A 12,014-nucleotide genomic window follows, 5' to 3' on the forward strand; every position below is an offset into this window, starting at 1 on the left:
AAACTAAGAGTTGGTTCTATGAAAAAGCCAATAAAATAGATAAGCCTTTGGTAAATCTGATTAGAAAAAGGAGGGAGGAAAATGAAATTAGTAGTCTTAAAAATGAAAAGGGAGAACTTTCCACCAATGAAGAGGAAATTAGAGAAATAATAAGGAGTTATTTTGCTCAACTTTATGCCAATAAATTTGATAACCTAAGTGAAATGGATGACTACCTCCAAAAATACAGACTTCCCAGACTAACAGAGGAGGAAGTAAATTGCTTGAATAGTCCCATTTCAGAAAAAGAAATAGAACAGGCAATTAAACAACTCCCTAAGAAAAAATCCCCAGGACCAGATGGATTTACATGTGAATTTTACCAAACATTTAAAGAACAATTGGCCCCAATGCTATATAAATTATTTGATAAAATAGGGAATGAAGGAGTCCTACCAAATTCCTTCTATGACACAGACATGGTACTGATACCTAAACCAGGTAGGCTGAAAACAGAGAAAGAAAATTATAGACCAATCTCCCTAATGAATATTGATGCTAAAATCTTAAATAAGATATTAGCAAAAAGACTACAGAAAATCATCTCCAAGATAATACACTATGATCAAGTAGGATTTATACCAGGAATGCAGGGCTGGTTCAATATTAGGAAAACTATCAATATAATTGGCCATGTTAATAACCAAATTAACAAAAACCATATGATCATCTCAATAGATGCAGAAAAAGCATTTGATAAAATCCAACATCCATTCCTATTAAAAACACTTGAGAGTATAGGAATAAATGGACTTTTCCTTAAAATAATCAGCAGCATCTATTTAAAACCATCAGTAAGCATCATATGTAATGGAGACAAACTGCAACCATTCCCAATAAGATCTGGAGTGAAACAAGGTTGCCCACTATCACCGTTACTATTTAATATTGTATTAGAAACGCTAGCTATAGCAATAAGAGCTGAGAAAGAGATTAAAGGAATAAGAATAGGCAATGAGGAAGCCAAATTATCACTCTTTGCCGATGACATGATGGTATACTTAGAGAACCCCAGAGATTCTGCTAAAAAGTTATTAGAAATAATCCACAACTTTAGCAAAGTTGCTGGTTATAAAATAAACCCACATAAGTCATCAGCATTCTTATATATCACTAACAAAATCCAACAGTCAGAGTTACAAAGAGAAATTCCATTTAAAGTAACTACTGATAATATAAAATATTTAGGAATCTATCTGCCAAGGGAAAATCAGAAACTTTATGAGCAAAATTACAGACCACTTTTCACACAAATTAAGTCTGATCTAACCAATTGGAAAAATATTAAATGCTCTTGGATAGGGCGAGCAAATATAATAAAGATGACAATATTACCTAAACTAATCTATTTATTTAGCGCTATACCAATCAGACTCCCAAAAAACTATTTTAATGACCTAGAAAAAATAACAACAAAGTTCATATGGAAAAACAAAAGGTCAAGAATTTCAAGGGAATTAATGAAAAAAAAATCAAATGATGGTGGCTTAGCTGTACCAGATCTAAAATTATATTATAGAGCAGCAGTTACCAAAACTATTTGGTATTGGCTAAGGAATAGATTAGTTGATCAGTGGAATAGATTAGGTTCAAGGGATAAAACAGGCAACAAATATAGCAACCTAGTCTTTGACAAACCCAAAGATCCCAGCTTTTGGGATAAGAACTTACTGTTTGATAAAAATTGCTGGGAAAATTGGAAACTAATATGGCAGAAACTAGGCATTGATCCATACTTAACGCCGTACACCAAGATAAGGTCAAAATGGGTTCATGACCTAGGCATAAAGAATGAAATTATTAATAAATTAGAGGAACATAGGATAGTTTACCTCTCAGACCTGTGGAAGGGGAAGGTCTTTATGACCAAAGCAGAACTAGAGATCATTACTGATCACAAAATAGAAAATTTCGATTATACCAAACTGAAAAGTTTTTGTACAAACAAAACTAATGCAGACAAGATTAGAAGGGAAGCAATAAACTGGGAAAATATTTTTACAGTCAAAGGTTCTGATAAAGGCCTCATTTCCAAAATATATAGAGAATTAACTCTAATTTATAAAAAATCAAGCCATTCTCCAATTGAAAAATGGTCAAAGGATATGAACAGACAATTCTCAGATGAAGAAATTGAAACTATTTCTAGTCATATGAAAAGATGCTCCAAGTCATTATTAATCAGAGAAATGCAAATTAAGACAACTCTAAGATACCACTACACACCTGTCAGATTGGCTAAGATGACAGGAAAAAATAATGATGATTGTTGGAGGGGATGTGGGAAAACTGGGACATTGATTCATTGTTGGTGGAGTTGTGAACGAATCCAACCATTTTGGAGAGTAGTTTGGAACTATGCTCAAAAAGTTATCAAACTGTGCATACCCTTTGATCCAGCAGTGTTACTACTGGGATTATATCCCAAAGAGATTATAAAGAAGGGAAAGGGACCTGTATGTGCACGAATGTTTGTGGCAGCCCTTTTTGTAGTGGCTAGAAACTGGAAACTGAATGGATGTCCATCAGTTGGAGAATGGCTGAATAAATTGTGGTATATGAATATTATGGAATATTACTGTTCTGTAAGAAATGACCAACAGGATGATTTCAGAAAGGCCTGGAGAGACTTACATGAACTGATGCTGAGTGAAATGAGCAGGACCAGGAGATCATTATATACTTCAACAACAATACTAGATGATGACCAGTTCTGATGGATCAGGCCATCCTCAGCAACGAGATCAACCAAATCATTTCTAATGGAGCAGTAATGAACTGAACTAGCTATGCCCAGAAAAAGAACTCTGGGAGATGACTAAAAACCATTACATTGAATTCCCAATCCCTATATTTTTGTCCACCTGCATTTTGGATTTCCTTCACAAGCTAATTGTACAATATTTCAGAGTCTGATTCTTTTTCTACAGCAAAATAATGTTTTGGTCAGGTATACTTATTGTGTATCTAATTTATATTTTAATATATTTAACATCTACTGGTCATCCTGCCATCTAGGGGAGAGGGTGGGGGGGGTAAGAGGTGAGAAATTGGAACAAGAGGTTTGGCAATTGTTAATGCTGTAAAGTTACCCATGTATATATCCTGTAAATAAAAGGCTATTAAATAAAAAATAAAATAAAATAAAGTATAAAGTAAAAAAAAAAATGGTTCTTATCATCTCCCAGAGTTCTTTCGCCATAGCAGCCTATTCTTAAGCAGTCTTCTAAATATCAATAAATAAATAAATTCAATGACTCTCCTGCTACTTCTTCCCAAAAGAAATATCATGTTTTCTAATAGACAAGTTCAATATCTCCCAATTCAATGACTTTCTAGTTTTCTGAAATAATGTTTTTAAATTCACTCAAAAGTCATAATTGCCTTTGCTATGAGTCTCAAAGGGGACAAATGTAGTATACTATACTATACAATAGGATATCCAGCACACAATAGATACTTAGGAAATGCTTATGACTGTTTGGATAACAAAGGATGTGTGCTTGCTGAGTGAAGTTGGCAAGAAGATGGTCTGGAAGTGACAGTAGAAAGCAAGAATATTTTGAATCACTCTCAAAGACTGATGATGTGTATAGGGAAGAAGATGCACTCCATACTGGAGAGTATAGTCAGGAAGGCAATATAATTTGGAAGAAACTGAGGTCTCAGTAAAAGCAAATCAATGGAAAGTATATAAAAGGAAAAAGTCCAAAATGAAAGAATTTTTTTTATGGAATAGGAATTCCAGAAGGTACAATAGAAGTGATCCACAGAGTTTGAATGCAAAATGAAAGAGAAAGGATTGAGAAAGATTATTGAGAAAGATTAGACTAGAAGAAGAGAAGACAAGAGTTAGAGGTGGGTTATTCCTAGACAATTAATAGTTAAGTAACAAGAATGAGGTGGATAACAGATGATGGGAGTTCTCTAGTAACAGAAGTGGCAGTGGAAGGCAAATGATTTAGAAAATTTCTCATTTTATTTTTCTGTCATGTTAATCAGTCTGACTAATTAATTTAGTTAATCTCAGAATTATTTTAATTTATATTTCTCTAATCATTTGTGACTTAGAGCATTTTTTCATGTAATTATTGATAGCTTTGATTTTTTCTGAAAACTGCCTGTGTCTATCCCTTGGCCATTTATCAACGAGAGAAAGACTTATTTTATCAGTTTGGCACAGTTCCCTATATATTAGAGAAGTGAGGCCTTTATCAGAGAAACTTGCTGCAATTTTTTTTTATTTTCCTTCTAATTTTGGCTGTATTAGTTTATTTGTAGAAAAACCTTTTCACTTCATACAATTAAAATTATCTTTTTTTTTTTACTTTATGTAATCCCCTTTGTATTTTATGGATCATAAAATATTCCTCTATTCATAGATCTGATTGATAAATTTTTTTCTATCCTCTCCTGATTTATTCCCCTAATATTACTCTTTAGATCTAAATGATTAATCCATTTTCACCTTATCTTGAAATATGGTGCGACATGTTGGTCTATGTCTAGAGTCTGCCAAACTACTTTCCAATTTTTGTCAAATAACAAGTATTTACTCCCCAAAGCTTGTATCTCTGGATTTATCAAAGACTAGATTATTATGATCTTTTACCATTCAGTATTATATATCTAATCTATTTCACTGGTCCACCATTCTATTTCTTAGCCAGTACCAGATTGTTTTCTTTGTTACCACTTTGTAATAAAGTTTGAAATCTGAAATTACTAAACCATCTTCTTTTACATTTTTTTCATTGATTTCCTTGATATTCTTGACTTTTTGTTCTTCAAGATCAATTCTGTTACTAATTTTTTAGCTGTATAAAATAATTTTTGATAGTTTGATTAATATGGCATTGAATAAGTAAGTTAATTTAAATAGAATTGTTATTATATTGGCTCAGCCTACCCATAAGAAACCAATATTTCTTCTGTTTTTATTTGGGTGAAAAGTATTTTCCAATTGTACTCATATAATTCTGAGTTTGTCTTGGCAGGTAGGCTTCTAAACATTTTGTCTACAATTTTTTTGTTCTTATTTGCTCTTTTTACTTTTTAAAATTTACATTTCTTGCTGAGTTTTGTTGATAAGTATATAGAAAGGCAAACTATTTATGGGGGTTTGTTTTGCATCCTGCAACTTTACAGAAGTTGTTTACTATTTCAACTGGTTTTTAAGTTGATTCTCTAGATTTTGCCAAGTATAACAGCATATCATCTGCTCAAAGTGATATTTGTTTCTTCATTGCCTGTTTTTATTGCTTCAATTTCTTTTTCCTGTCTTAACTATATTTTTATATAAACACTTTCCTTTGTGATCCTATATATGCACTTCCTGCATTTAAACTTTATTCTGAGAAGTATTTCATAGACTTTTTACTAGATTTCCAAAGTGGTTTATGTCACAAAAAAAGTTAGGAATCCTTCTTCTATAGCATATTATAAACAGTGTTGTCTTCTGGCCAAGAAGTTCTCTTTTTTTCTTAATTTAATCAATTTATTAATTAGGATAACTATCAATCAATATACTGATGGTCAGTGTTTTCTCTTAGTAACAAAGATACCTAATGGAGACACTGAATGCCTTAAATATTATTTTGAAAGTGATTGTCCTTAACAGGAGAAATCAACCAAGGTGGGCAAACAATTAATGAGGAGTTATATTAAAGTCTCCTGCTGAGAACATCTTAATCATGAGGCTCAGTCACCTCCAGCAATTTGGACAAAGGAATCTATCTCTACCTAGACCATTCTATTTGTTTGTTTGTTTTTATAAGCTGAATTATTCTAAACTCCAAAGAAGGGTACAAGAACATGGATTTGAATTCATCTAAATTCTGTTTACACTCTAAACAGAAATAAGATCTCCTAGTTGATTGAAGTCCCACCCAAGATCAAAGAACATATTCCTAGACGACTGGGGCAAATTTCCAGCAAATCTATCAGCCTTGTCCTTCAGATACTAGGTGACTGGCATACAGAAGCTGGTTCCTGAAAGAGGAAATACAGATAAAAAGCCTTATTGTAATTTAATGATTGGTTATTAATAAAATAGAAAAATAATAACTTCTCTTGCTTTGCAAATTGGATTCTGATGTCATCTGTTAAAGTCCTTTTTCCAAAATTATGAGCAATCTAAACAATTGCCAAAATTTGCCAAAACCAAACAACTGCCAATATAATGCAGTTTCTCTGACTTCATCCTTCTTGATGTCTTTGTTATACTTGATAACTCTTCTGAATAATCTCTCCTTTTTGGGTTTTCAAGACTGATTCTCTTCATACCTACCTAAATGCTCTTTTTCATTATCCTTTGCTGATACATCATTCATATCATATCCCAAATCTCTGATCTGGGGCTTCTCTGTTTATATTAACTCTTGGTTATCTCATCAGCCTCTATGGATTTAACTATATCTCTATGCCAATCAGTCACAGAACTACATGAAGTTTGGGTCTTTCTTTTGAGATCTAATGCTATATTCAAGGCTATTTAGTGAGCATTTTGAGTCAGATGTCATGCAAGCATTACAGATTTATTATGGCTAAACCAGAATTCATTATTTGTTCCTAAAATCCCATTTTTACCTATTTTTGTCAGGGGTACCACTATCCTTCCAATATCTTCCACATCCTTTCACAACCTTTGGAGTCCACCTTGATTTCTCAATCTTCCTTACCTCATATATCTAATCAATTATCAAATCTTACCCTCTCTTCATGAATTTGTGAGTCTCTCTCTGCCCCCCATATTAGTCCATGGCTACAAATTGTGCTAGAAAGGATAAGTTGAGAGATTTTTTTGCACAGAGAACTTAATGTAAATCATCTCTAATGAATAATAACAATAATCATTTTCATGGATGGTGTAATGCTGGAGAAACTGAGGCAGGAGAGAGATTAGAGAGTTTTCAATAGTTTATTAATTGGAGAGTATAATTGACTGGACAGGACTCTTGTCTCAAATTATCCAGTCAGATAGAGATAAAGATATACTGGGACCAAGGAATCCATGTTGGTCCCAGGGCTGTCATCTCAAAGAATGCAGCAGCCCCGAATGAGAGCGGCCCCGTCCTTTAAATAACCCTAGAGACAAAGACCCCCAAAAAAGGCAGGAAGGCTTCTGTCAGGTTGGGGGGAGACCATAACTCCTAAAAGCCCAGAGACAGGATGTCTGAATACCCAGAGATAAAGATGTCAGTGAGGTATCTTGGAATATTTTAGAGGGATATTGTAAAGGACAGGGGAGGGTCAGGAGTTCTGCTCTCTTGTTTATCTTGCTAGCAATATATAACCTTAGAGTAAACGGTTCCGTTCCCAGTCTTAATGGACTAGAGTGGGTTTTTACGACTAAGGGGATTTGACAGAACAGCTAAGGAAACTGAGACAAAGGAAACTAGTTCAGGGGAAACCAAGTCAGAACAGTTAAAGAGAATTGAGGCACAACAATGGGAATTATAAAGTACTTCTTTCCTCACGAAACAACCCTGAAAAGTAGGTAATAAACTATTATTTTTCCTGTTTTTACAAAAGAGTGAAGTTACTTGCCCAATACAAGCACTGTTCTTACTATACATTCAAGGCTTTTCTTAAAAACTATGATAGGACTCATATCTCAGGCTTATACCTTCTCCTTCAACTAGGATTTATTATACTCTGGATCTCACCTGTCCTCCATTATTGGCAAAGTTTATTGGCCACCTAAGGGCATAAAAACCCCACCCAAATGGAATCTCCAAAGTAGGGTAACTAGGAGAGTGAAAAACTCAACCCTCATTGTATAGATAAAAAAAATTAAGATCCAGAAAGGTAACTTAAATTGATATTTTACAACTAATTAGTAGTGGCAGAGCAGGACTGGCTACTAATCCAATACTATATTCTCCCACTAAATTTTGTTCCCTTCAGCCTGTCCAAAGAGTTCTATGAAAGTATATTTGCACCTGTTTATTGAGTAGTAGTACAAAACATTAGGGTAAGACAGCAAAATGGAATCATGAGACACAGCATCTCTCTTTAGAAAATTTAAAATCAGCAAAAAATTCAATTAAGTAAACTTTTATAAAGCCCTTATTATGTGCAAGGAATTATGCTAGTATAATATCAGAGAGACAATAGGAAAAAAAAAACTTTATGTAACATGTTTACTAACAAAATAGAAAGATTTCATTAATATAAACATATACAAAGGAATGAAAGATTATAGAACATTTTGACAAAGTGGTCTTTTTTTTTTTCTTATGTGTTACAGGGCAAAAGTTATCCCTTCAAAGGTCCATTTCCTCCTGTATGGAACCCTATTGCAATCTTGGATCATAATAACCTATGGAGAACAATGGATGAAATGGGAAAACAGGTATGGATGTTTGCACTTGGGTAGCTAAAGGGAAAACACAAAAATCAACTATGTTCCTTTTTATGTTATTTTATTTCCTTTCCATTCTTTATAGAATTCCAAAAAAAAGAAAAGAAAAAATTTAATGCACAATAACTATTATAAAAAGTTCATTTCTTTTTAAAATTATTTAAAATTCTCTGTTCCTGTGGTGCTAGCAGAATGTCACTGATTCAGGACAAGCCAGACCCAGATACTTCACCAAAACTTTATTCTCCTTATAGGCTATAATTACATATCTCTATACAGAGCTTATTTTCAATTCAAAAGACATTTTTCTTATTCTTCTTAATAATATTTTATTTTTCCCAATTATGGATACAAAAAAGTAACATTCATTTTTTAAAATGTTGCATTATGAATTATTTCCCTTCCTTCCCTTTCTCATCCTTTTCACACAGTAAGCAATTTGATATAGGTTATACATGTGCAATTATGCAAAATATGTTTCCATATTTAAGTTGGGAAAGAAGACAGACAAAAAAATCCCCTAAAAATAAAGAAAGTAAAGAAAAAATGTCTTGCATTCAGATTATATTAGTCCTTTTTTTGAAGATGGATGGCAGTTTTCATCAGGAGTACTTTGAAATTGCCTTGAATCATTAATTCCCAATTGATCATCATACAATATTGCTGTTACTGGGTACGATTGTCTCCTACTTTTGCCTCACTCATCATCAGTTTATACAAGTCCAAGTTTTTCTGAAATCATCCTGCTCATCATTTCTTATAGCACAGTTTCCCATTATAATCCTATGCCACAATTTGTTCAGCCATTCCCCCAGCTGATGGATATGTCTTCAATTTCCAATTCTTTGCCACCACAAAAAAGAACTGCTATAAATATTTTTTGTACTTATAGATCCTGTTTTTTCAAGAAAAACAGGATCTATAAGTACAAAAATGTGACCTAGCAGTGATAGGATCAAAGGGTATGCACAATTTTGTAGCCATTTGTGCATAGTTCCAAATTGCTCTCTAGAACCATTAGATCCATTCACAACTCCACCAATTGTACAATAAATATGTCCTGATTTTTAGACATCTCCAGCATATCAAGAAGCACGTACATAATGTCCATCATATACTAAGTGCTATACTAAGTCCTGGGAATAAAAACAGGAGAAACTTCTTTTCATTAAGGCATTTACATCCTAGTAGGGTCTATGACATGATTAATAATACATAAGAGACAAACAAAGATAAAATGAGAGAGAGACAAAAGAGAGTTCCCCAAAAAATACTTTAAAAAATCAGAAGAGGGGAGTGTTCATGGAGGCCATGAAAAAGACTTACTTTCTCAGTATGGAGTATAGACTGTAACGGGAACCCAGAGATGGAAATTTGCCTTCAGTAAACAGATAGTACTCTCATTTGGTCTAATATGTAGGTAGAATAAGTAAAGAGAATTAAATTAAATTAAACTTGAAATGTAGATTGGACCAAATTGAGGAGATGGCACAGTGGATAGAGCACCATTCAAATCCAGCTTCAGACACTTATTAGCTGTATGACCTTGGAGAATTTACCTGACCCATTTGCCTCAGTTTTCTCATCTGTAAAAGAAGCTGCTGAAGGAAATGGCAAACCACTCCAGAATCTTTGTCAAGAAAACCCCAAATGGGATCATGAAGAGTTAAACATAATTGAAAAATGACTAAACAAAACTCATTTAAGTTGACGTTTTCAGGGGCAAATTTGGCCCTTGTCTGGGCATATGTAGGGAAGCTTTGTATATTTCCTTTCTACCAATCACGTCTTTATTAGTCTAATCCAATAGAGGCTGATTTTCAATTAGAATTAGACATAATAGACGTCTGGGGACAATCCATTTAAAGACAAGATTTATTATAAGAAAGAAGTTTCATCATGAATTTGAGAGTTCAATTTATAGAGTTCAATAAGTAAAATTAGAAATGAATGCAAAACAAATAAAATCATAATAGTGTAGGCAACAATTTAAATAAGTCTAATAAGAACAACAAAAACATTTCATAAAAAGGGAAGTATGATATAATTAAAACTTTGGCAAACAGTGGCCCATTAGGCTGGATTTGACCCACTGTGCCACCCCTTAAGAATAGTTTTACAAAATTGCTTTACATCATTTTTCAGTCATGTCTGATATTCTGAGACGCTATTTGGGGTTTTCTCAGTAGAGATACTGGAGTGTTTTGACATTTCTTTCTCCCTCTCATTTAACAGATGAGGGACTTTGGCAAACAGGATTAAGTGACTTGTCTAATGTCATACAGCTAATAAATGTCTTTCTTTCTTCTTCCTTCCTTTTTTTCCTTTTCTCTTTTTCTTTCTCTCTCTTTCTTTCCCTTTCCTTCCTTTTTCCTTTCTTTCTCTATTTCTTCTTCCTTCCTTTCTTTTTCTTACTCTTTCTTTCTTTCCCTTTTCTTTCTTTTTTTTTCTTCTTCCTTCCTTGCTCCCTCCCTCTTCCTCCCTTTCTTTCTTTTTCTTTTATTTCTTTTTTCTTTCTACCTTTCTCTATCTATCTATCTATCTATCTATCTATTCATCCATCCATCCATCCATCTAGCTAGCTAGCTATCCAGCTATCTATCTGCTATCTACCTTCATATTAAAAAACATTGTAGGTCATTTATTTAGGAGGTCTCCCTCCTATCTAGTTGAATTTTATGGCATTGCATAGGACAGATATATAATTTCATTTGTGTCCTGTAAGTTAAAATTTTTAACTGTTGGCCCCAAATAAAAGAAGATTTTTATACTTTTCTGCATAGATTCCAAGTGATGCTCCCTGGAAAGCACCGCTTGCAGAAGAATGGGACTCCATGACAATGAAGGAGCTATTGGATAAGATCTGCTGGACTGAGTAAGTAATAACGTCCCAAATAATACATTTTTATATAGCAATTTAATTCAACATGCATCTGTTATATCCTGGACATAGTCATTATATAGAATACTAAAAGATATGTTGCCTGTCCTTAAGAAGATTACAATTTTATTATGGAGATCAATTGATCTATATGATACAGGATGTCCCAAAAGTCTTAGTGCTATTTTAAACTATTAAAACTTTTAATATAATGGAATTATATATGTATAAAATTATATGTATATAAATACAGACATATATGTATATATATATATATATATATATATATATATATATATATATATATATATATAACTTTTCTAAGTTATAATAAGAAAAGTGCTTGGAACAAGTCAGAATTGCATTGATTTTTTTCCATGAAAGTTTATTAGAAAAAAAAGTTACACTGATAAAAATAATTTTCCATTTTTTTTTGTCTTTTTTTCTTTAATTTTAACCCACAACTGTTGGTGAGATAAAATAAATGATAATTATTCTCAGAAAATCACACATTTCAGACATGGAGACTTCTTGTAACCCATCATCAAGTATCTATTAAGCACTTATACTATATCAGGCATGTACTGAGATGTAGGGATCTGCAAATAAAAATGAAACAGTCCTTGACTCAAAAGGCTTCCATTCTATCAAGAAAGACAACATGTTTACACATAAGTATATAGAAATTTTATATGTGGTATTGGGTGGGGACAAAGGTCAAGTTGGGAG

The 12,014-nt window shown here is 32.9% G+C and overlaps 1 protein-coding gene across 4 annotated transcripts in view; it reads left to right on the forward strand.

Moving 5' to 3' along the window:
• Positions 1-12,014, forward strand: part of LOC100919856 (amine oxidase [flavin-containing] B) — an 87,111-nt gene that overhangs the window by 49,148 nt on the left and 25,949 nt on the right. For all 4 annotated transcript variants that reach the window (XM_031959381.1, XM_031959380.1, XM_031959382.1 and 1 more), the window contains 2 exons: positions 8,291-8,395; positions 11,188-11,279. In XM_031959381.1, coding sequence (XP_031815241.1) covers positions 8,291-8,395; positions 11,188-11,279 — 197 coding nt within the window. The remainder of the gene's footprint in view (positions 1-8,290; positions 8,396-11,187; positions 11,280-12,014) is intronic.

The sequence above is a fragment of the Sarcophilus harrisii genome, chromosome 3, assembly GCF_902635505.1.
Source record: "Sarcophilus harrisii chromosome 3, mSarHar1.11, whole genome shotgun sequence".
Taxonomy (NCBI): domain Eukaryota; kingdom Metazoa; phylum Chordata; class Mammalia; order Dasyuromorphia; family Dasyuridae; genus Sarcophilus; species Sarcophilus harrisii.